This window comes from Hydractinia symbiolongicarpus, chromosome 3, assembly GCF_029227915.1.
Source record: "Hydractinia symbiolongicarpus strain clone_291-10 chromosome 3, HSymV2.1, whole genome shotgun sequence".
In the NCBI taxonomy this organism is placed as follows: domain Eukaryota; kingdom Metazoa; phylum Cnidaria; class Hydrozoa; order Anthoathecata; family Hydractiniidae; genus Hydractinia; species Hydractinia symbiolongicarpus.
The window spans coordinates 15,060,060-15,087,016 of NC_079877.1; the positions used below are offsets into that span (position 1 = coordinate 15,060,060).

Sequence of the window (26,957 nt, forward strand, 5' to 3'; positions counted from 1 at the left end):
CGTTGGGTTCGCAACGTCGATTCGACCTTCGTAAATCCAACGTCTTTTCAGCGTTGTTTCGCAACGTCGACCTTCGTAAATCCAACGTCTTTTCAGCGTTGGTTCGCAACGTCGATTCAACCGACGAATATCCAACGCCTTTTTAACGTTGGTTTGAAACGTTGATGTGACCGTCGTAAATCTAACGTCCTTTCAACGATGCTCCCGGACTTATGCTCAAGGGTCGCATAAATAAGTAAAATAACGAACCGTACTTAATGTTCTTGTAAAGATTGTCATAAACTAGGAATTTAAAGTATACTAATGGCTTTGACTATCCCATTTTTCATCTTATTATTAGCAACAACACGCATTCGACTTAATCATTATATACGTAATTTGTCAGCTATTGGATATATTATGCTGACGCAATTTTTTTATATATATAATCCCTTTTAATGTATTTTTTTATATAAAAAAATGTTAAAATTTGTGTTTCAACTTTGCACACTCATCAAATGAAACATACACAAACATTCAACGGTTTTTTTTCAACAGAGTGTACTAAACGTTTGATTTATTTCTCCGAATATTTGTCAGGGGGTTGGCGTTTTTTATTTCGAGCGAAACAAATAGTTCAACTTGTATTTTGGATTTTTAATATGTAAAATACAATCAATATAATCAATCTATAGTTTATTATACAGTAATAACTCTTTTTTTACTTCGTTCTCACATATTTACACCCCTACTTTGTCGCGTGTATTAACCTTCGCAGGCGTTGGCGGGAAACTTTCGTAAGAATTGTGAATGTCGTATTCCTTTAAAAAGCGAGAAGGAGGACAGAAGATCCGCGGACGTAAGTATTTATGTCCAGTATGTACTAAATCGTACATCTAGTTTGTTCAGTATGCTATAAACTACCTCTATCGATACGTGATAAGAATTTCTATTATTCTTGTTACGTTATGCTCATAGAAACTTTTGTCAAGTAGAAGAAAGAAACAGAAGAAGAAGTCCGTGTATGTATGGCTTTGGTGCTGAAGTAACGTATCTGACAGAAATGGAGGAGCGGGAAGAAGAAATGCGAAAGATTAAAGAAAATAATTTATGATTAAGCTTATATTAATTTTTATTGTGTAACGGTGTGGATACTTTTTAACCCTATTCCTGCTGGGCCTTTTAGGGGTCCTCAATAGCGGGGGGGGGGGGGGGGGGTGGGGCTGATTCGACACCCTTCGTTAAATTTTTAAAATTGTTGTCCGTTGGACCTGAAACTTACCACAAGTGTTGTTCAGGTATTAATAAACAATTTGATGAAAAAAAGTGATGACGTCAGCATTTTCGATGATGACGTCATCAAATTCGGTGACATAATAGAAACGCAAAATAATATAACAATATAAACTAAGAATTGACATAAAGCTTTCAAAGACATGTAAAAAAAAACTTTTAGTAAAACATTTTTTTTTAAATTTTTACTCAACATAAAAAATTGTTGTCATGGCAACACTTTGGCATACTTCCGTAAAAAAATTTTTGGGAAATTAAAGCTTAATAAAAGTTAGGAAAAGTCACAAAATTTGAAGGTGGAACTATAAAAACATAAAAAGTTATTAAAAAAAAGTTTATGAGGGGGGAGGGCTGATTCAACCCCCCCCCCCCCCCCCCCCTGCACGAATAGGGTTAAGGAAGTAATAGTTCTGAAATATACTTATGCTATTATTATTGTAATTCTTACAAATTGATTTCATGACAGCTTCTAATGAGGTTGATAACTTTTCATTGGCCTGAAATACTATTAAATAGAGTTTTTAACATAGCACCCGTCGTGAATGTTTGACGCATCGTTTTGTTATTAAACTCCGTTAAGTTTCATCATGGAGGTATAAAAGACTCCTTTATAACACCCTTGTTTTATTTATCAAACTTTTATTGGTTGTATATACTGCTGACGCCTATGCTAAAAAATCGTATACAGTGCAAACGATATTATTTTTATTCGGGATAGTCATGTACTAAACCGTCCGGATCATGCTGAGTTGACCAAATCTCCGAATCTGTTACTTAACATTGAAAAGAGGTTGAATAACGGTTGCGAGAGCATTTCTAGACAACATAGAAACGGCGTTGATTATACGTTGCGAGACGTTGTTTTAATGTTGAGTAGAAGTTGAATTACGGTTGCGAGAACGTTTCTAAGCAACTTAGAAACTACGTTGATTAGACGTTGCAAGACGTTGTTTCAACGTTGAAAAGACGTTGTTGTCTGACATTGAAAAACGTTGTTTTCTGACGTTGAAAAGACGTCGAAAAAAGACGTCAAAAAAACTTCATTTACAACGCAAGATCAACGTCTATTCAACGTCATATGCAACGTCTTTTCAACGTTGATTCAACGCTGAAAGCCCACTGAGCAGTTGCCGTTTAATAAGTTTGAACATTTAAAAATATCTCACCAAACTCAAATTTGTTGAAAAACATCAATCAACGCTGCTGGTGCCAGCTCAATCCATTGTCATATTTAACACTGTACATTCTGAACAGGAGAGAATGGTTTCTTATTCGTGTTCTGCATGGTAAAAGCATCCACACCTCGAAATCTTGATAGATTATTTCCGCTCCCAGCACTCTCCTTCTGTTATAAAAACATTTAAAATAGTATACAACTGCATACTGTAACATGGTTGAATAGTATACAACTGTATACTATAATATTATAACATGGTTTTAAGCACCGCGAGTGAGTAGCATAATATCCTTAGAGTTCAAGCGCGAACTTTCAGGAAACACATGAAGCGCACATGTACACTCCAAACACACAATGGGTAGAAGTTCGTAGATTAAACTTTTGCCATAAGAATACACAAGGTATCAACTACATTTTAAATTTTTTAACTACAACTTTTAATTGTTTAGGTTTATTCGAAAAATAAAGTTGAACTACAATGTTCGAGATGACTTTCGAAATCGAAATAGTGAATGAAATAAATTAAATCCATTTAAATCCAATAATTATCAGCCTTACTATAATATAATTAAAAGGGTGTAGCTTTCTTTATTAATTTAGTTGATATGACCACGGATCAACAAAATTGTTGTGCAACTGCCCTGCAAAAATTAGCCAATTAGAAAGTAGCAGTTGCATTTATACCGTAGTTTATTCCTGTCCCTCTTTCAGTGATGGCGCGCTAAATAAAGCAGGATTAAAAAAGCAGGACAGACATCGAAGCGCGAGAGCAGAAAAGAGAGACAGGTGTCCTCTCTAAAGATAACCAAGAATATTTTACGTACTATAATAGTAGCAGCATTTTATAACCTTCGTTTAAACTTCTCTAAATTTAAGAAATATCTATAATCATGACCAACAACAATAATATTTTTTCATGTTCTGTGTCCCTTTTCCACGATTTCGAACGACGAAGTTGGCGCCAAACTGGAATAAATATACAGGCCGGAAACAATTTGTTCAAAAAAAATATTTTGGTCAACATTTTTCTATTTTGATGTTTTAACTTTTTTTGATTTACTATTTTGTGTGTGAATATGATAATAAGTAGAAATATATCCCATTGTTTTTTAACTTAGCCACCCGTTTGGGAAATATGTAAAAAATACTGAATTACAAAAAAATTCAGCACTCACAAAAATGTAAACAAAACTGGTATTCTTAACAGACTGTTTTATATTTCGGGTCTAGTGTGATGTGGTTCTGAAGGCTTTAGATGAAAATTTACTGTTTTTATGTAAAAAAAAAACCAAATTTTTATTATAACGCTGAAAATAATTTTAATATAAACTTTCCTGATCTTTTTTTAGGACATTTTTTGTTGTGATGGCTGAAACATGTAAATTAATTTATTATAGAGCTGACTATAACAGTCGGTCTGGTCTTTAAAATCAACACATTCATCATAAAAAAATTTTTCGCAGCCGTGCCCTGCGCAGTTCGCTTCTTCTTTAAGCACTAAACTTGGGTTCAGCGCCAGGTTGCTCAACTAGTCTCTTTAATAATACCCGTTGTCTGTTTGTTTGCCGGCACGAAATCCATAATGATAAAAAATTTACGAAAACCGGGGTTATTTATATCAAAAGCCGGCCACATGTTTTATAAGCGAACCCCGGTCTACTCCTAAAGACCAAACTTGCATCTTTACGGAGAAAGAGAAGGAATACTTAAGTATTAACAAAGGTAAAATAAAACAATGAAAGATAGCCAACAATGTGATAACTGAAGCTAAAAGCTGTGAGCGGAGGGTTGAAGTGGAAGGCAAATACGCTGTGCTGATCCGGCTAGTAGAATAACATCAAAGATAACTGTGTATGTAGTAAATCGAAGGTTTTGTACATTACCTGGCTTTAATTGACACGAAAAACAAGAGGATGCCTGCGTTGTAGGCATTGCATTAATAGTCTTACTTTAATGTCACACCTTTAATGTCTGTGACGGAGGGGGAGGCAATAGTAATGTAAGATACATCGTATAAGACAACTTGCTAGTTTCGAGGGGGGGTCCGGGGGGCGGAATCACCCTCCCCCCCCCTCAATAACTTTTTATTGTTTCCTTCTAAGGTACCGTCCGATATATTTCAGCAGCTTTTTCAGTTTACACACCTAACTTTTGTTTAGCTTGCTGTCCTTCACAGGATCTAATTGCATGCATAAGCTGTTTTGAACAGCATGGAGGAGAAGATTGTCTCAACGATGAGGATCCGTCTCAACGACGAGGATCCGTCTCAACGATGAAGATCCGCCACGCTACATTATTTTTAATTGGGTTTTCTTCTATTACACACATCGCGTCTACTATCCGTACTAGTAGGGAAAACGTATGAAGGTTCAAGATCGAAAGTATCGTTTTTTTCTGTGGAATCTCTTAATGTGAAGAATTTCTAGACAACGATTTTTTATAGCATAAACTGTCTGATGATATATCTCATGTTTAAATTGAATCAAACCTGGCACACTTATATACCTTATTACATGAAGTTAACGCTGTGTGGTTATTAACGCGGTTGACTTCCAACCGCGTTAATAAAAACCGCCAGTAATTTCTGGTCCGTGTTAATTAAACCGACCTTAATTAGTGATCTAAAAAAACCACGAAAAAAGATTAAAAACTGTCAAGTGTATACATACATTATCATATACATCATATACATACAATTTTTGTCCTTTACTAAAATTTATCTTCGCGCATCGATTAAATTTCATGGCTATTTCTCGCAGAGGTATTTTATCCTGAAAAGAACAAGACGGATACTAGATGTTCAATCAAAGTAGATTTAAAGTTGTCTACGTTGAAACCGTATCATGCCAAAGTGATGGTCGAGGCGTACGATCTCCTCCAACCAAAGAAAGGAGCTAGTATGATAAAAAGAATGGTTGGCAAAGTGCTGGTATTACCGCCGCTGTTGAAAATACTCGGGAAATGGGTACAAATTATATTCATTTGAACCCATTCGATGTCATGGAGTAGACATTTCTTCTAACTTTTACATTAAATTGTTGTTGAATAAAAAATGTTTAGTCACATAAAAATTGTCAAAACTTGTCTCTAACCGCGTTAATTTGCACACACTTAAACTAGGTCTTCTCAAGCAACCGCGTTAATTAATGACCTGTTATTTTTAACCGCGTTAATATCCACACAGCGTTAATTTCGTGTGATAAGGTACAATATTTTTATTCAGAGGTATGTTATGAGACTCTTTACCGGACAAACCGAGGGGCTTCTCATTCCATCGAGAGAATTGATGTTTTTGTTTTATTTTAGTTGATGTAAATTAGTATTTCTTACTTATAATGAAAAAACCAAATATAAAAAAATGTGATAATAATAATATAATAATGAAATTTGGAGACAAGACCTTGAAGGCAAAAGACTTTTACAGTGATGTGTTATTGTGTATAACATGAAGTAAGTGAAGGCCTTTTGATAGAATTAAAGGTGCTGTACTTACTCCTAAAACGGTGTAAAAGGAATGCAAACCCTTATGGTGCTATGTAATGCCCATGTAGGCCCTATTATTCACTCATAAGGGTGCTAAATATATCATTAAAGTGTGTTTTTTCTGTGCCACACCTAGGGTACCAAGTTGTGCTTTATAGGGTGTCGCGTGCCTGTTACAGATACCTTAGGGTGTCAAGCTACCAATTTTATATACGCACACAGATTTTGACGCACGCAGAAATACTGCCGTATGCGGAAGGATAAAAAACATTTCTAACTTTTGTGAATTAAGTAAGGGAGAAAAATGATTTTTTTCAAAAAAAAAAAATTTTTCTTATGGGTATGTTTAAAAAAAGGATTATTTCAGTAGTGAAATTTTAAATCTGAAATTATATCTAGAAGTATGTTTGTTTATAAACAAACAAATGCTTAATTTTTAATAATTTTGTTATGAAGGCGTTACCACTTCATAACACATTTTTAGTAAGAAATAAAAACATTTATAAAAAGCAGTTATGTTCTTTAATGATACTTTGTATTCGGTATTTATTTGGTTGTAAAAATAAAAAAATCATTAAAAATAATAATTACACTAGAAACGTAACATAAGAAATTGTAGGTTGGTTACAGTCATAAGAATAGTGAACGGGAATGAGCTTGATGCAAGAGAGCTTCTAAATTCATCCATTATCTTTACCAATTAAAGCCACTTTATTTTACAGTCATATTTACTTAAAAATCTAAACACCTGCATACAGAAAAAAAAAATTTTTTGTGATGGTAAAATAGCGCGAAGATTTAAAAACAAATTATTTTGTTACAAAACAATAAAAAATAAAGACTAAATCGGAACAAGATCTTCCGAAAAAATCTACATTATATACAGTAACAAAAGAAAACCACAAAAAAGTATGTACATAGCTAGCTATAAATTCTGGCAACCATCTTGTCACATGATATTGTTCCCTACTCACCTTGAGTGAAACATGGACTTTTGGAAAAAAGAAATGAAAGTCATATACCGTAAATGGTAAATAAAGCGCCTGGAGCGCTTGTTTAAAAATTTTATCTTGCTGGGGTGCGCTTATTTTTCAGAGGCGGTTAATTCAACAGGAGCGCTTATTTTTTATTTTTTTTTCAGAGAAGCAAATTTTTGAACTTCATTCTCATAATTCTTATGATTAATTAAAAAATAGAAATAAACAAAAGAAAGAAATACAATAGTAATTATGCATTTTTAATATTTTCTTCTTCATCTTCATCGTTGTTAGTAATAGTCATAGTAATAATCGTTGTTTTTCGTGCTGATACGAATAAGCGCCCTATTTTCTCAAGAGAGAGAGAGAGGGGGTGTTATTAGAGCAGGAGAGCTTATCAAAAAATTTTACCCTAACTCCGGGGCGCTTATTCTACAGGTGCGCTTATTGGGCACAGGGCGTTAAATCAGTCATTGACGGTATATATAAATTTAGAACTACACAGTGGTCTTCGTAGGCCTGTTGTTACTGCAGCAATTCCGCCTCCACTGGAGATTATCTTAATACAATACAGTGTGATTATTCCTCTTAATGCACGTGCTGTACATCTCGAACGGCTTCATAAAGGACTTTTTATTACAATTTATTATCTCCCTTCTAAGGTACTGTCTAATATATTTCAGCTGCATTTTCAGTTTATACACCTAACTTTTGTCTAGCTTGCTGTCCTTCACAGGATCTAATTGCATGCATAACCTGTTTTGAACAGCATGGAGGAGAAGATTGTCTCAACGATGAAGCACCGCCACGCTACATTATTTTTATTTGGGTTTTCTTCCATTACACACATCGCGTCTACTATCCGTACTAGTAGGGAAAACTTATATAGGTTTAAGATCGAAAGTATCGTTTTTTTCTTTGGAATCTCTTAATGTGAAGAATTTTTGTACAGCGGTTTGCTATAGCAAAAACTGTCTGACAATATATCTCATTTCACGTAATATGTTTCCCTATTAAGGTTGTAAAACTAATGTTAACTAAGAACGGGTCAGGGTGTCAATACAGTGAACCACATTAGACATTAGGATACGTGTGTTACTCACACACTAGGAAACCCTTTTTAAAAGGCTATTTCTAAAATATAATAACAAAGCAGCTTCAGGTTAAATAAAATGATAAACAGCCTGCAGTAGTCTGTTGTTTACAATGCCGAATAATTACCTCTCTCCTTTGAACACACAAGAGTGCCGAGAACGCCCGAAAAAGTGATGACAAGAAGATCATATCGTTAGCTAATGCAGGATAACGGTAAATACAGTAAAAATATCTGCTATTACGACTAATTATACTGTAAAGATCTCTTTGTACATTCCCAGCTATAGGTATGATTGAAAATTGACACTTGATTGTGTTGTTATTATTATAACCGACATCTCCAACAGAGAGGTTGTCACAGCGAGATCCAATTGCCCGCTGTCTGCCAAAATAGTTCTCTAAATCATCTTAGCATAATCTTTGGGAGAGAATGTAAGTACACCATGTTCAAACAAGAACTGCAAATTCCAAAGCATATTTGATTTTGCAATTTCGGTAAAATTTTCGTTACGTTCCTTGGTAGATTCTTTTCACATTATGAAGTAGGAAGGAAATTCATCCAACCATGCAAAACGGACATCATCAACAGAGTCATAGGATTTTAAAAATGGTTTACCTATTCAATTCATGTTTAACTGTGTTCTTTACATTTAAATAGTCAAAAAATCAGGTAGACCAAAATTATTATTTAAAATGTTACCAACTATTTTACTAACAACTTGTGCAGCAAGGCAAAATTTCCTATAAGGAAAAGAGTGTCAACTAGATGTGATCACTTGTTAATTTATGAACTTATTTCAAGGCACCTTCAAGACCTTTATAATAGAGTTGTGAAACATGGCTTCATACAATATAAAATCCACTATTCCACTTGTAATAAATAGCTCAAACATGTTGTGATTAGGTGTGGTACATCGGCAACTGTTAACGGTAAATGTTTAAGGTGCGATACATAACTTCTTTCCCCGAAAATTATGCGTTCTGAAGAAGGGTCTGTTTGGTGAAGCAACATCAGCAGTAGCAGCTATGAATTTTAAATTTATTTACTGAAGATAGAGAACGGCTGTTCCGAGAATAGGCATAATATAATATGATGTTACACCAGTAGTAGCAAACGTGGCAATGTTGTAGGAAAGAGAATTGACTTTTTATCACAAAACAAGAGCATGAATGGCCAGTTCTTTAACCGCTTTCAATGTTGCAAAATTTGTGTAAATGTCAGCAAAACCAATAATCTCACTTGTGTATTTTTCCCATAGTAAATCTTTCTAAATTTTCATTTCATCAAAAGGTATTATAATATACTGAATCTCTGAACATTCAGTAGTTTCCTTGGCTAGACCTTGAATAATTTGTGGATTCATTTTTTGAATAAGTCGTATATATATTATTTCGATAATCACGGAGTGTACGCGAACTAGGGAAAACCAGCATAGCAGTACCCCTCTTAGGATGGTATCTCAAATTAGAATAAGCTGAAGATTTAACTGACAAGAATTAAACAGAACTTTATGATCACTGGATGGCACTTTTTATGCAAGAGGACTGAATATGTTTCTGCTGCTTTTCTAAAAATAATTTCATGACAGGTGGGTACATCTTTTTTGTCAAAACTGGTAAATAGTGTTACTAAATAATTAATCATTTTACGGTTAACCATTTCAGCACTGACTTCGATGCACTTTTCATTTCTGCTAACTCATTGCAGGCTACTTGGAACCTAACCGATACCCTTAGGTAGTTAATTTTAGGTTCCGGTGATGTGAAATTAATTGGTGCCTTTAACTTGACTTGTTTAAATTGCTTTATTTTATTTTTTTATAGTAGATCATTTGAATCATCTAAAAAAAAAATGTGTAATACACTTGAAACAGGATTACTTTTTGTAGGCAATGTAAGGAGCTGGCATATTTAATCGATAATATTGATCTTAAAAAAGATTAGTCTTCAGTGAATTTTGTTGGGATTTCAGTAGTTAATTTTCTTTGAAATGTCATGCTATTTAAACGACATTCTCTACAATTGGAACAATCTGGTACAGTAAAACAATGCATAACTGATAGTTGCCAAGTTTTGTTATGAAGTTAGAAAGGGTAACGTTGAGAAATGTTTTCTCAATAGATGTGTAAATTTCATGATCATTCGGTATAATTCACCATTCTCAGTGAAAATCACAAGGATTCATGAACGAATATTTCAAATTTAGGTAGGATGTGGTCTGATATTGTACAAGTGATAATAACTAAATTGTTTTGTATGTCTATGTGCCAACAGCTACTCAATAATAATTTTGCAATGCGTTGACAAAAATCAATAAAATTTTTGTATGCAGTGATTGGTTTTGATGGCAGTAAAAGGTTTTGCAGTGCATTGTGGTCTCCACGTTTCTGAATAAAAATGCTTAATTGATTAATGAAGTTGTTGTTTCACCATTAAAATTTTCTGTGGCAGATCTGTCAAAGTTTTACTCGTAGGATATGCCCAAATCTGTCCAGGTGAAAAATGAACTTTCACAATGCAATAAATTTTTTCAGTTGATCGTCGATGACTTTATCTTTGGTTATAATGTTGATGAGCTCCTGTCTCCATTTCTTATTGGCTACGTTGTTTAGTAGTTGTTCTTAAAAAAATCAGTTCTTTGTTTCTTCTTAAAGTAATGCATCCAAGTATAGCACAATTATCGCCAGGCATATTGATATAATGGACCAGATAATTAAAATCAAAACCAAAATATGCAAAGCTTTTTTTGCAGGATCAGAGATAAAACAATGGATTATTGTTTGTCACCAGAGGGATAGAAACCTTTCGACAGCACATTTTAATTACTGCACAATAAAACTGAACGATGCTTATTTATCTCTAAGTTCTAAATTACCGTCTTGAATTTCTTTTAATTAAGCATTATTTCAAATATTTTATAACTACAATGATTTTATTGACTTATTGAATAATCGGGTTTATATGAATTGATCGACGGAAGTATAAAATCTTATGGTTTTATTTTTAAGGGACGATTTTACAGTTGCTCAGTTACTTATTTTACCAATTTTCTATTTATTCGCAAGTTACAGTTTAGTTGTTAGCAAAAAGTAAAACTTTGTTTTAAAATAGCATTGAGTGGAAGAAGAAAGATTATCATGAAGTTTATCGTTTTGTTGACAATATTTTGTGTTTGTGTTTCAGGTACATTTATTCTTTTATCTTTATCTCAGGTGACAAGTGCCAATTTGGGCCCACATTAAGTTAGGCACCTATAACGAATTAACGCCACTTAATTAATCTACAAAAGCGTTTATCCTGTAAAGTATTGTGTTTTTGCCAGGGACGTCAAACTTAAGAATAAAAGATGACATGACTTTTGTTTTGTTTTTTAATAAGCATACGAAAAATTTGAAAACGGGGTTGATTATGTTTAACAAACTTTTATTTTGTGGTTTTAGAAACAGTGCTTATTTTGCTTTAATATGTTACAAAATGTAACTCTAACGAAAGAATGCAAAAAATGTCATAAAAGCGAGAAAAAGTTTTAACATTCCCTTATGTAAAAAAAGATTGTTCACTCTTTACAAAACATGTGGTTTTGCCACATGATGAAAGTTTCTCAAAGAATAGAATATACCAGTAATGTATTGGAAGCTCGACATTGTGACTTTTTTTAAGTTCTAGCATATGAGCTGCCATAAAGAAATTATGAACTTGATATAATTTTATTACAGGACTAGTATGCCAAGTTCTTGGGGTTGCTACTAACTGAACTTCACATGAAAAAACCTTATATTTTGTTTGTGTCTTTTATAGCTTCATCCCTTGTTAGCATGTCACCAGAGGACACAAATGTGACTGAAGGTGATACTGTCAGTCTAGATTGTGTAACAAGCCTGACTGTCAACATCACCTGGTTTCACAATGGAAAAACAGTGGATTGTACTACGTTTTTCTGCAATGTGTACAAGAATAATACGTTATTTATCAACAAAATTGAACACTTTCATGAAGGGAATTATTTTTGTGCTTCGTTGAATGGTGACAGGACAGTGGTGGAAAGCAATACTGCCTATTTACGTGTTTTTTGTAAGTAATAAAATGTTTATCGATTTTTCCTTGAAATGACGTTGTAAATGCAATTTGCCGTATGTTACATTTGATGCCATTTGGTTAATTTCCATACTATCTGTCATTGATCATTTCATTTTTTTTGTTCGTTAAATTAATATTTAATACCGTTCGTTGCGTTGATTAGGTCCGTTAGATCATCTTTGAGATCATAGCATGTACATGGAATACATCTAGTTAACTGTATCACCCTCCTTTGTACTTGAGCCAATTTGTAAGTACGTTGCTATGGAGGAAGGGTGTTCATACTTATTATATATACCGTTGTCACTACATAACTAAACGACTAAATGCTCTGTAATGTAACATGAAATCTGCAGAGGAATAAATTTGTGTCTAACTGAAATGGAAACTCCGTTGTATATTTTAGTCGTTTGTCTCTTAAACATACATTGTTATTGATAACTAAATTATTGGTTGAACCATTTAATATTTATTTCATCCTAGATTTGTCTATATTTGGCTCCGTTAAGAATGTATCAGCAACGTATGATTCAGTAATCTTCTCAGTAAACTGTGTTATACGAGCAGATCCACTACCTGCTATGGTTACATGGAAGCACAATAGTACTGTCATCACAAACAATGTGAGACAGCAATTATCTTTTACCGTCCATACAAAAACATTTGCTATCGCAAATTTAAGGATTTACAATATAAGAGAAGCTGATGTTGGTTGGTACACATGTGAAGCTGACAATACCTTTTTTAGAAAAAGTCATTTTGCAGGAGCTATTGTAGATTTCAAAAGTAAGTAATGAAATTATAAGTCCATAAGTAGTTATGGGGTACACGTTCACTGTTGTAATTTTAATGGCTAGATTTTGCAAATGTGGAGCCAAATGGCACCAAAGAGACTAGGAAATATCTCGATATTTCTTTGTATTTCAAGACAATTGACTTAATATGTAGCTGCCATTTGATTTTTCTATTTTAGGGAAATGTAAGCATGGCTGGGCATGCGTGAATATTCGTAGGTGTATCCGAAATTCTCAACATTGCAACAATATAGACGATTGTGGAGATTTGTCGGATGAAAAAATCAATTGTTGTAAGTAGCTAGTCCAGGACTGATTATTTAAACTTTCAGTTTAGCTTGCTGTTGCATGTTGTAGTTTTCTTCGTGTCTTCGAGTTATTAAAGAACAACAAGGTAAAATGTTTCATAGCAAATTAACCCGTTTTTGGTTAGGTAAAATAATAAATGTCTTCCTTATTTTGCACAAAAATATAAAGAGAGGAGCAATTCATTTATTTTAACAATATATACTTTTAAATAACTATTTCTGTCAATCGATTGATTGGTTGAAATACTCAGGTTTTAGATCTTTTAATTCCGTCCTGTCTTCCTTCAACGGGGCACGAAATTGTCTATAAATCACAGAAAATCCTGGTTATTTCCTTTTCTTATCTAACCTGAACATGGAGTTATAAAGTGTTAATTATATTTTTTATTAACAAAAGATATTCGCATATTTCTTTAATTATAACATCATTTCTCGTGCTTAAAAAAAATCTTTTTTCACATCGACAATTACTATTAAGGAAATAAAGTGTGTACCACCAGTAAATACATAACAGATATATTATTGCTGTTTTTACCTTCTTTTCAGAACGCTACGGAAAAACTACTGACGTCGTATCTTTAGCGCAAGTAGCAACCTCGTCCCCAGCCCTTGTTATGTTTTTTTTATTTTAACGACCAGAATAAGTCCCTGGCCGTGGCCAGTGACGTGACAAATGTGAGTGCCTGTAAAAACTCGCATAATTAAAACCCGCCCAACGAGTTATATTAGAGGCAAAATTGTGTGGCGAGAAAAAATCAAACTTCAAGAACTTTGAACTGGTTGTTGAAGGTGTTGCGTTTAGTTTGGTTTTGATCTTATGAATAAGGATTTAAAAAAATAACATTTTTTCCATATTAAAGGTAAACAGAAAAAAAAATATTTTGAAAGTATTTCACCAACATGAATGTTAAGAATAATTGGTTGAAAACAGGTTTAAGTATTAGAGATGATGTTTATTTCTATAGGGCACTAGAAACAATATGCAGAAGAAAAAAATATTTTAGTTGTGTTCTAAAAATCACATTTTAGCATTTTGCGCTACTAAAATTACAACTCGCCAAGAGCAAAACATTTAATTATTAATTTAATTGATGTTCTCGACTGCCTGTGTATATGTTTAACGTGTGCGTTGAATAGGCGGGACAATAATTATTTTCAATATACCCATTATACATGGGGATTTTGTCATCATGTGACTAGCCAGAGCCAGGGGATTGTTCAGGCCGTCCCAATATAAAAATCCTAACAAGTCCTGGGGACGAGGTTGTCCAAGGAGTTGTTTGCAAATCAAAATTTTCATTCGGTTTATATTACAGTTTCACCTGGAAAGATTGCCGGATTTGAGGTTACCGTTCGAAACTACCACACTGTAGAATTTTCATGGAAGTACAATTTTCGTGCAATCAACTACACACTTACTCTCAAGCAAGGTGGTTACATCAAAACGTATGTTTTACAGAGTGTCTATAAAAGAATATCAGATCTACAAAATGGAACTAGTTATCAAGTTCAACTATACGCGGAAAATTATGTTGGTAAATCAAATCCTACTGAATGGATCAACTTTACGTTACCAAAGCTGGGTAAGAAAGAATTACTGACCTTAATTTTTTTTAAGATTTTAATACTCTCGCGCATTGATTAAAACAACGTGCTATTATAATTTAATTCAACACAGGTTATCAGCGGTGAGTTTATATTATTATTGTATGCGTTATGATCTTAATCAATACAACGTCAGTTACTCTCGTCTATTCGTAAAAATGTTCCCATAACTACAATCAGGCTGACAATATGCTTATGAGCTATATGGATAAGATAAAACGTTTCCGTGTTTATCTTTAGAGAAATTGTGACAAAAAGAAATTTATATTAAACAAACCAAATTTAGACTGGGGTTAATTAAGTTATTCTGTGTAAGGATATAGAACAGAATGTGTCACACATTAGACAAATCATAAAAACACACCCAGAAGGATTCAGCAAGACTGGGTAAAACTTCTAAGAAATTACTCTTTTTGAACCTGTGAACTTAAATATCCTTATGCTTATTATAAGATATGTTTTAAAATACATTTTGCCTTCAAATTAAGCTACAGCAAAAAAGTGATTAAAGAACAATTTCTACTAGCGAATACGGAATAAGGATAAATATAAGGAGCTACTACATCGAGTTTTTTTTCAAATTTTAAACTTAATTTTTGATTTAGGCATACGAAAAAACAGTTTATACTCTTACGTAAATTTTAAAAAGAAGGTATTACATCTTTTTCCAATAATGATAAAGGATGACAAGATCTCACGGAGGTTTTAAAGAAGTTGTAGTACATTGTGCGTAGTAGATCAGGAATTAGTTTTACATTTTTATCCAACTCTTCTTCTAGTGACACCAGGGCCCGTCAGAAACATCAGTGCTGTTCGAATCTCTGTGGGAAATACTTTTAAGATGCTGATCGAATATTTGCCTCCATTAGAAGATGGTGGTGGCCGCTTTACCGTTTATTGTAATAAACTATGTCGGTACAATATCAAAAGTAATATCTCCATGAATTGCACAACCAGAGAAACGCTTGTTACATCGTACACCGCGGAGAAACAGTTGGCGGATACAACTTATAAAATTACTATTTACGTTACAAACGAGGCCAAATTAGAAGGACCGTCAATGTATTATATTTACACAACACCATCTTATAAAAAACGTATGTATTTTTCCGTTGATTTACTCTCGTAGTGCTACATGTAGATGTAGCATAAATTTGTGAATTAAAATTTTATTTCGAAATGATTATTACGCAAGTGAATAGAGGAAGATCCTTTTGCATTGTAAACTATGAATTCCGAAAGGACGTAATATTAATGACGTTCACGTGATATCCATATGGAGTTTTTAGTAAGAGGCCATTTACTAATTTGTGCCTTTTTATAGCTACGGTAACACCATGCAATAACGAAAAATCTGGAATGAGTGACCGTGCAATTACTGGGATAGTTTTCGCAATTTCATCAGCACTTTCCATGATAACAATTTGGTGTTTCAGAAAATGCTACAATGATGATTATTGAGGAGGAGCTGTCACGTTACTTCCTATCCTGATTTACATTAGATTTTTGTAAACATTTAATTATTTTTCACTATAAGACACTATATAACAATTAGTTAGTTCTCGGTTAAAAAACATTACAGCAAATTACGGCAATTAGAAAGTTCAACACAAAAAATCTTTCTTCTTTCGGTCCTGAATACAAATTTGGCGTAGGATATGTTTGATCTAGTCAATAACGCAGTCAATGAAGCAAAATTTAAACCCTTCGTTTAAACTTTTTTCTCAACTAGTGAGAAAACTGTTATTAAATTTTTGTTTTGTTTACACGAGTGCAAGTGCCCAGAAAAGACAGCGTGTGATTAATTTTAGTGGTAGGTTAGTAAGATTTTTATTAGCTGTGAAACACACAGGTTCTGGAATTGACGTATTTTGGCCCTGTAAGTAACATTATAATTTATTGTGTTAGCTACACAGCAACGGAATCATGTACTTTATTCTAGTGGTATAGACGAATCTCAACGTTTAATTTTGACGGGTTCCAATGCCTAAAATGTGAAAAAATTGGAGACTATATTTGTGAATAAAGTTAACAGATAGAAAGAACAGATAATTAGCCTGTAAAAGGATAGTTAGCCAATATAAGATAATTATACGGTACGTGCAGGTACGGCTAGTTATACGGTGGAGACCTTTTAACCCATATATTTTCACACTGTTTATGATATTGACTATAGTTTATGACTTCCCGTTCTTCTCGCCTCACTATGTCTTTCAAATGTTTTATTATAAACTCAAGGTAGTGCATTGTTGTTTCAAGAACATTCATAAATTGATTCTGTTAATTATACCCTATACAACTAATTATGCTGTAACAGCTGCTGCGTTTGTTTCTAGTCGTTTTGGCAGTAGGAAAATGCACTGCGGCATAGAGACAATGAAAAAAGTTCTTGTTGACTTTGTTGTATAAAACCTGAAATGCTAATCCAAGTAATGTGCAAGATCGTCTGCTTTTAACGAATCTTTAAGGACAAATTTAACTGACGTAAGCAAAAACCGTAAAAAAACAAAACAATTATTTTAGAATAATCTCAACCCGTTCTTAATCTTGTGTAGTGCTTCAATCGTTTGCAGAGTTTGCTCACTATGCCTGTCACGGACACAATATGGCTCTCAGTATACAAGACTTGTCGGTAATGTCAGGGTGAAAATCCACTTAGGCAGAAGAACAATGGAAAATTTAGTTTGTCTTAGGGGTTTTTCTGACATCAGCATTGCATACCCAAAAGAAAATTTGGTGAAATTTGTTATATAACGCGTTATATCTTTTGTGTAGAGTCTGAAACCATACCGAAAAAAATATATAAGATCATGTACTTTGACGAACTTTGACTTTATAATTTACCTGACCAAGCTCAGCAAAGTCCAACAAAATATTAAAATTGTTTTACCTAGAAAAAATTATCAAACAATTTCCTCCAACAAACGAGACTTAATTAAATTACTCCCAAAGTTTGATGAAAGAGGGAGCATAATCCGCATATAAGGCCATACAACTACGGTAGCTTACTTACTGGACAGTCAAATAATCAATAGATGAGAGTACAGGTGAGTATACCGTATTTGGGCTGGCACTCAACTGCTACTTGGTCGTGCGTCTAAACTGGCAAAAGCGTTCTTATATATTGCGCATTACTTAGCACTTTGACGCGTGCGCCTTAAACGGGTTAGAGTATTGAATTGGACGTTAACCTTCAGGCATTATCTTACCGATATCTGGTGTATTATAAGTAAAGCATGGTATTCGTCATTCGGCATTTGAATTTGTTTTTATCACTTATTTCAGAATTTTTTGCCAAAGAGGGAAGTAAGCTCAATTGTACTTAAGGAAAGACCCATGCTTTTTTCGAGAAAAATGTCTAAATTAGTTCTTTATCCGCAGAACCCATAAAAAATTTAATAGAATTGCTCAATTGATTCCACATTTTGTGTGATTATGAAATATGAATAATTGCATTTTGTTTGCAATGGTTTTTTTCACACCAATGACGCGGTTAAGCCTCTAATACACGGCAGTTTCTATTATACACCCGTATCTAATAAACACTCACTCCCCCTGTAAATAGAATATGAAATAAACCCCCGTTTCTATAATAAATAATTTCTGTCAAAAAGAAGCCTTTATTGGAGCAATTTTGATGTGTTGAATTTGTAATAACAATATAGGTATAGTGTTTATTCCTGCCCCTCTAGTGAACCCGAATTTTTTAGTTTTGGTTAAAAAATTATAGTACATCTCTGATAATCCAGCATGCGGGATTGCTGTGATTTTTATCGAGTCTGTCTTATTATAATTCTGCTGAGAAATAACATTTATAGGCGCAATTATATATTGAACATGCCCATAGACCTGTATGAATGACAAAAACACCACAGTTTCACATGAATTTTAGAATTTGAAACAAAAAATCCCAAGAGTAAGAACAAAATAGTGCTGAATTTTATCCTTGTTCCTAAAATTCTAAAATTAAATTTTTCCGTTGTTTTTTATCGAAGTGGATTATTCCATGGACGTCATCGATCGAACGCTGAAGGAAAGCACTGTAATCACCGACATAAGAAAATCAGCGCTTTCCGCGCTTTTCACGCTCTGTGCATGACTGGTCGCCGGAAGTTGATAGGAAACGAAGAAATGTATGCTGCGAGTAAAATCACTTCTTCCTCAATTCATCCGTAAACGGGATAAGTGAGAAAAATTCTGGCTAAACGAGAAGCATTAAAATCTAGCGCTAAATTACAATACATTACAATCTAGCGGTTTTTGGCGGAAAGTACTACGAAAGTACTACGAAAGTACTACGAAAAGGAAGTACCAGACTTTGCGCCGCAAAGGTGTCAATTCCAAGACAGTCTGCTTACGTGAAAAAGAAGCTGAAATAATTTTCGGGACAGGAAAATATGGAAATATGCTACAAATATGTTATAATACAATCTTTTTACTGTTGTACATTATGTATAGATGATGTTGTATTATATTACGGTTGAAGCGTCTACTGTTACTCATGAGTCGATTTCTTCGTTCCTACATAAAACCGGCTTTTTGGCGCCTATATATTTACCTTGCCGTGTCACTTACCCAGCTTACGAATGAAATGAAAAGGAATAACAAATTAAGCGAGTGCTACACCTAGATATACCCACCTCTTCACACTTACCACACATGTTACAGCGGCTGCGATAAATATACTCTTTGAAGAATGTTTCTCGATCAGCCAGGATTCTTTTCAGTTACCGACACGCTTTCAGAAAGATATCGTAAGAAAAACAATCAAGCTTCATACTTAGTAAGTACTCGCTTAATTTCCTATTCTTGCGCGTTTTTCCACTTTCAGTTTTTCTAATAGAAAGCCTGAAACATGTATAGTATCCTTTAGTTGTAGATTTGTTAAGATTTATTTGATCACACATTTTTATAATCAAGAACTTACGCTTAACACAAGAGTCCAAGGGTCAAGGTTGGCTTAGGACAACCCTGCGTAAAGCTAAATTCGCAATGGAAGACGCAGTTTCTTGCGTTGCAGCGCTTTGCCACATGCCGTTTGCGTTTCTTCTTCACATTGAATGTTAAAATACCGAGTCTCTTTAATAATAGCCGTATTCTGTTTGTTCAAAAAGGTTACCGCGTCCCGTAACGGAAACACGAAATGTGATATATAATAAAGGACAGTTTTTGATTTTTCCACGGACTAACAACTAGTTTATTATATATTTTTGTATACAAAAGAAAAAAACAGGTGATTTTGGAATAAAAATGAAGTATGTTCACATCAACATGCAAAAACGTACATGTGCGGTTTTTTTACGGTAGGTATAATTTTTTTTCACTGGTTAACATTTAAATATTGCAGTGATTATTATGGCTTTATCATATACATTTGTGTGCTATGCGTACTACGAATATATACAATTATGTACCTTTCAAACAATTTTTCAACTTCTTCTAAACATATTATGCGTGGATATATATAGCTTTATAATTTAAAACAAAATAAAAATAAGTTCACTTCATTATTCTCCTTAACTTTAATTGGAAAACAATTTTTTTCGCAGTATTGTCACAAGGCTGCTGTGAAGTCATATAACTTAAAACAAAAACAATTAAAAACTTATCAGATATTCCTATTATACTTTCATTTTTTAATAATTTCTTTGTTTTCCTTAATTGTTTATGTTATAATCTTTTTCATATCTTTGCCCAAATATAGAAATTGTTAGTTGACAAATTAATGTGCCCAAATATAATAATAGTCATTAGCCATGTACTCTGTTGGTTGGTCGAAACATCCATATCTTCCGTCTGAAAAACTTAAAGCAGCATCACCAAATCGAACAATGTCTTTAGAGATTCTAGTCTCCAATGGGACATTGCCTGTCGACCATTTCTTTTTTAAAGCCATGGTGCATGTGACGTTTTGGAGATTATTAGATTGCGTGTGGCAAAAACTTGGCAGTCTGTTGGATTCACCAATAAAGTATTTCAAAACATCAGAACTTCCACACACTTGCATTTCTACGGCATCCAAACTCCAATTGCTCGAATCGAGTTAGCTTGTAAAACATATTCAACACTGAAGTTGTGACTCTTTGATTCCGAACAAGATCATCAAGTGTTGTGAGCGTTGTAAAGTTGTCTCCATTTTGTTGAGATTTAAGATCCATTATCAAAGTTGCTCCATCTTTAAAGCACAAAATTACATCTAGTGAATTATTTCCCTCTGGATTTTCCTGGAATTCTTCCCTATCCGTAACAGACAAGTAAGTGGCCTTTAATTTTTCACTCTTATACTAGTTTAAAATAAAGAAGGAATCCACTGAAGAGAGAAAAAATCGGACCGAAGCACAGTTTTATAAAAATTTGTTCAAAGCATATGTGTCTGTAGTAAACACATCTTTGTTCCTCAATTGCACCCTATTTCCTTCATTAATCTGGGCGCTTAATAAGTTTTTCAACTTAAAAAAAACAATTATAAAATGGAGTCTTTAAAAAAGAAGGCAATTACAAAGTCATTTTAAAGCACTTCAAACTTTGAGTTCCAAACAAAATTGTTTTTTCCACTTCTCACGCTATATTGGCTCAATTAATTCTGTTAACTTAATGAAAAAGAACTTGAATTACTTAGCACGCAGGTTATATACGGTACATGTTCTTTATTTTTAGTATAAAAAAGTAAATGACGAAAGAAGAACAATGTTGTCTATCTCATCAAGACTGCTGATAATCGCACACTGCGTAAAACTTGAGGGTTTTTTTAAATATGTTATCCATTTATATAATTTGCAATATATCTAACATGAAGTACACACTTTTATTTTCCAATAACCACCTGAGCGCTCAGTTTCAACTTTATTAAATGTCGCACTTATAATAACTTTTTCACTTTTCCGTTAAGGGCGGTTAAATTTATTATTTGACTTTAGGGGGTCACTTTAAAGAGAAAACACGACATGTTAATGTCTATTTTGCTTCTTTAGCTTTTGTGAATTGTATAACCTCACTGTGTTAAAAAAATATGTTATGTCTTATTTGTTTTATTTTACACTGGATTTATTTTTAGGCTTGCACGGCTTGTTATAAAAATTTTAACTTTGAAATTTTAGTTGAGTATTTCTTTTAATTAAAAAGCGTAAAGTTATTTATCAGCTTGAATACTCTTCATTCTATTTTCGTCTCTTCTCTTATTCACAATTTTTATTTATGTAGTTATTAATTTATTCATGAACTTTCACCCTTTGTTATTTATTTTTAGGTGAAGTTATTAGGTGGTGATTTTCGTTTTTAAGGCTTTCAGTGATTTAAAAAAATATATAAATATACATAGAGAGACAGAGAAAGTGAGATACCCTAATCGATGTTGGAGACTTGTTTAGCTATAAGATTTCAGTTTAGAGAGTTGTGTGACAAGTTGTTTATTTAAATACGTAAACACACATATTAATATTGATGTATTTTATTACTAAGAGTATTGGTAATGAATGCTAGAAGCATAAGGCAGTTGATAATAGTAACAAGGGAAATGTTCTCAACGTACCTGACGAACATTCAACTTTAATTTTCCTTCTGTCACGCCAAGGATGAATTTCATAAATTCCGTAGTGAATCAGCGGACCAAAATGTCTTTTTAAAGTGCGGCAAGATAATTTCTTTCCGGACAAGATGTCTATAAAAATTTATATGATGATTTGTACTTTATGCTTACATTGCGACAAAGAATAACAAATAAAAAAACCTCTAAACTTAATAAACCTGTTGGTATTGGTACATTACTAATCACGCCATCTAAAAAATATAATGATTTAAAATATCATAGTAATGCTGGAATAAAAAGTTGCATCAAAATCTTCGTAATAACCAGACGCACCTGTTAAATTGCAATGTTTACCATAGTAAGGGGGGAAGCACCAATCACAATGATAAGTGTTGTTGTCAAAATTTGGAATACAGACACTGCCATGCTCACAAATAAATGGATTCAATGTACACATGTTCTAAAATCAGGACGTTACGATCATAAACTTGATTTTGTTACATTATTATTTTACCTCACACGTTGTGTTAAAACCAAGAAAGTATCCATATCTTGCTTAATGAATATGCGAATAGAAATAATTTTCGAATATAAAATTTACTATCAAACTTCTCCGTTAAAGAATGAAAATAATAATACAAAACCCTGGTGAAAAGTTAAAATGCAACAAGATACAAACTAAAGAAACAAACAAGAAAGAAAGGGATAGCCAAGGAAAATAAACCAGGTGAGGATAAGAAATTTAATGTTACCTCGAGTTCATAGAAATCCCATTGAAATGAATCCATTTTTACATAATAATGTATTGTATCCAAGTTACCAGCCATAAAATCACAGGTAATTGGAGTTTGTTCTTTGCGTGCATTAAAACCACGGCATCGCGGTATACTTATGCATGTTTTCCCACATTCCACTAGGGTGTTTGCAGTCGAAGTAGAACTGATACGTTCGTATGCGTAAATGTAAACGTTCATGTGTCTTTTGAAGCCTGCTGATTTTGTTGTAACTGTTACATTATTGGGAAGATTAACAATATTTGTCTTAACATTTGCTTCGACATTTTTCATGAAAATGAAAAACAATAGCCCCAGCGACATTTTGGTAAAACACCCTTTGCCTTTTCACTCCTGTTTAGTATGTAAAATTTTAAAGTTTGTTTCACTCGATCCGAGAGTCATAGCAATATCAACGGGATATTTTCCATTTAGTATTGAAACTTTACTTTCAGTTATCTAAATAACGCATTGTATATTTAAGTGTACTGCTACTTAGCTACCTTATGGATTACAAATTAATTAAAGTTTGATCAATAATAAAAAAGATTAAAGTTTAATCTATGAATTTCTTTTTATTTTCTTTGTTGCCTTCTTCGTTTCGTCTTCATAATCTTACAATGGTTACTGATAGTGTTTTAAATATCAAATGATTGAATTATTTATCATGTGTTGTTATTGTTATGACAAGACCTCCAAGGAGCAGCATCAATAAAATCAGCCGCATCGATAATGGAGAAGTTAGTGAGTGGTTTAGTTTCAATTTCATTTGATAAATTATTCATCATTTGAACCGAATCAAAAATTTAGAACGTATGATCTGTGCCTGGATACCATAAATTGGAAAAAAAATTTCCGCAAAGAAATTCCTATTACCAAAGCATGTACAAAATTTTATCTGATAGTTTGACTAGCCATAATATAACATAAAATCAAATTGGAGAAAATATGTTTAGTATTAAATTGCTAGCCATATGTTAAAATAACAGAAAGAGATTCCTATCTGAAATTTCTGATAGTTTCTTACAACCAACTTTGTACTTTAAGTTTTCATCTGTATAACGTTAATTAAGGATACGGTAAACCCTTTTAACACATGTTCAGAATATTCAAAAATACCTCCTTAGCATGCAATTTTTTTAGAACCTTTATATGTTATAAACAAAGATAAATTCCCTAGGACCATATACAAATTATGGGTTTGTTTTTATTCTTTTTCAACTAAGAAAAACACAATGTCATACATGTTTTTTTTAACAAGATACCTAGCAAACGGCCTACTTCTAAAAGTTTTGTAGGCTAAAATTCCATGTTTTAGTTCCAGAAGTTTCGTATTTAGTTTCTTAATTATTATTATGTATTATTCCCATTGGTACCTTAGGTACAGTAACGTAATTAAAATTACTTTCTCCCTAGTGATGATTGTAACATCTTCTTCAATTAATTGTAAGAATTGATTAGAAAACTGTTAAAAAGCTTCAAGCCTGATTAGCCGCTCTTAAATAAAGGGTTTTTTCCTGAAATTGATGACAAGGATGACGTTAATCGTGAACAATAATACGAACTTTAACAGAATATCAAGAGACAACTATCGAGAGATATCTCCACAATATGTGTACCTTTTGTATCTGTGTGATGTTTCACAATCACCATGGTGCATAACCAAAATAAATGTAGAAATACTGAAAGATAACGAAGAATAGCTTACATTGATAGTTCTCTTTTGTTCTTATAAATTATTCACAACAGGAACGCACAAAAACTTAGTTTTGCACTTAAAAAGTTATGTCATGTAACCCACTAGTAGTAGCACTGTGAAAAAATCCACCTATAAGCTAAAAAAAAATTGAAAAGAAATGTCACTTGGGTTTTTGCTGACGTCAGCAAAAGATTTTTTTTTTTTAAATGTAAATGTACCCAAAAATTTGTTTTAAGAATTTCGTTTGCCCGTTGCCTCTATTGTGTAAAATTAGAAACGCATATCAGCATAACGTATAGAATTACGTGCTTTCGACAAACAGCTAAGAAGACAAATAAGTTTGAACAATAAGGGTTGCACATTTTTTTAAAAAAATGTTGTTTCATCGTTGCTTCCATTGTGCAGAGCTTAAAACGCAGATCAAAATAATGATTGAAGAAAATATGCCATTAGATAAACACAAAGCAAGTAAATATAAAAGTACCCAGCTTGTACCACGAACTCTTAGCATCATACTGTATGAACGTAGAAAAAAATAGTATATGTCTCCTTCAACATGTTGAAATTCCAAAATTTGCCACCACAAATCGTATCTTGATATGTCATGTGCAGTGAATGTGGGAAAATTAACAAAACGACATCAGTTCTAAAAATGAAAATAAAGAAAAACAAATAATTTCTGGAAACCCTGTCTAACTTTAATCATATTTATAACACTGCAATATCGCATCTTTGAAGTAACGCTAAATTAGATGCGTCTAAAATAAACTGAAGTTTTTTTCTAATTTGTACCTCAAACGAAAAAAGCTTTATTGGTATTATCTCTACTTCTTTAGGACTTATAGCAGAGTCAGTCTAGAAAGGACTTCTGCAGAATCGCTGGCTATACTGTCTGATTCGTATTCCCCTACTGTGCCCCACCCATTTGGTGACTTCTCAGTGGTGCGTATGAGTTTGTTTTTTTCTTTGATTTCATTTATAACAGTTTGAATTTTCTTTGTAGATCTTTTTCTAGAATTATTTTGAACTAACTCCATAATTTCTTCAAGGTTTTCACTTCTTGGTTGAATTCAAACTGCTTCTTATTTGCCTTATATTTAAACTAATGCTTTCTCTTTCTCTTCTTTAATGTTTCTCCAGACACAATGTCTCTTTTCAAAGTAGAAAGTTTTGCATCAAAGTAAGCCTTTATTTCCGAAACTGCTTCTTTAGTCGACATCCTAACTGTACCAATTCTGATTCGCAAGATGATACACCCGTAAAAAGACTCGGACACGTGATAGCGCGCCAAAGAAACTACAACATAAATTCATTATTCATTGAATGTCATTTTTAAACATAAATAGACAAAGACAGATAAAAAATTACATTCTGAATTTAAATCGTGCTTGCATGCAAGGCAATATATTAAATGGTCAAAATAAATAAAAAACAAACACATAGGTTTACTCAGTAGGTATAACGTAGGTTTACTAAGTAAAGCTTTATAGAGCAACAGTGTCGGCGATAAATCTCAAATAATCTTTGTTGAAATTATGTGGCAATAGTAAAAATAGTAAATGTTGACTTCTAGTTTAAAATCATTATTAGGTTAGTTAGAATATATTCTATGCAACAAAGTTTCACTAACATAACAAGTGTATTAAATATTTAACTATAAGTGGGGTCAATTTCCGAAGTAGTGCCACTTTACGTTTTAGGTTAAAGCATTTTGATTGCTTGGGACAGTGGGGAGATCTTAATAAATGAACTATTTGGGTAAAAGTCAATTGATTTATAGAAGATGGAAACATATCATGGGGAAAATGTTTCTTTAGTGCAGCTGGTGTCATTGTTTCAATTCCGTAGTAACACTGACGATGCAGTGTCACTCACGAATTCTTATTTTAGAGGAGAGGCGAACAGCTGCAGCACGGCTGCTGATTGAAAATTCATGATGCCTGAAATAATTTTAAAGACCAGATCTGGAATATCCCGTAATATCTTGACAATTGTTTAGTTTTTGTAATATTTAGTTAGGATCAAATCAGGTAAAAAATGGTTTTGCTGAAAGCCACTTGGTTATCTTGAGTAAAAGGTGTTTAACGTTTATTGGTAAGCGCATCTCAAAGTTGCTTCTTTTTTACCTATATAGTCATGAAGACTTTGCAAAAATGTTGCTAGGAAGGAATA

At 33.1% G+C, this 26,957-nt stretch overlaps 2 protein-coding genes and 1 long non-coding RNA gene across 3 annotated transcripts; 2 read left to right on the plus strand and 1 right to left on the minus strand.

Annotated features, from left to right (window-relative positions):
* Window positions 1–493: 493 nt before the first annotated feature.
* On the plus strand, window positions 494–1,802 carry LOC130635430 (uncharacterized). Its single transcript, XR_008982159.1, has 2 exons — window positions 494–838; window positions 958–1,802. It is a non-coding gene; the product is annotated as an uncharacterized LOC130635430 (long non-coding RNA).
* An 8,215-nt stretch (window positions 1,803–10,017) lies between these two features.
* On the plus strand, window positions 10,018–19,862 carry LOC130635920 (uncharacterized). Its single transcript, XM_057445446.1, has 7 exons — window positions 10,018–11,187; window positions 11,803–12,075; window positions 12,565–12,867; window positions 13,055–13,168; window positions 14,500–14,766; window positions 15,568–15,885; window positions 16,113–19,862. The coding sequence occupies exons 1-7, from the start codon at window positions 11,142–11,144 to the stop codon at window positions 16,247–16,249; spliced, it is 1,458 nt and encodes a 485-aa protein (XP_057301429.1). The 5' UTR covers window positions 10,018–11,141; the 3' UTR covers window positions 16,250–19,862.
* A 451-nt stretch (window positions 19,863–20,313) lies between these two features.
* On the minus strand, window positions 20,314–23,564 carry LOC130635431 (uncharacterized). Its single transcript, XM_057444761.1, has 5 exons — window positions 23,066–23,564; window positions 22,647–22,773; window positions 22,532–22,564; window positions 22,317–22,445; window positions 20,314–20,963 (listed from the first exon to the last, which is right to left on the minus strand). The coding sequence occupies exons 1-5, from the start codon at window positions 23,408–23,410 to the stop codon at window positions 20,773–20,775; spliced, it is 825 nt and encodes a 274-aa protein (XP_057300744.1). The 5' UTR covers window positions 23,411–23,564; the 3' UTR covers window positions 20,314–20,772.
* Window positions 23,565–26,957: the final 3,393 nt, after the last annotated feature.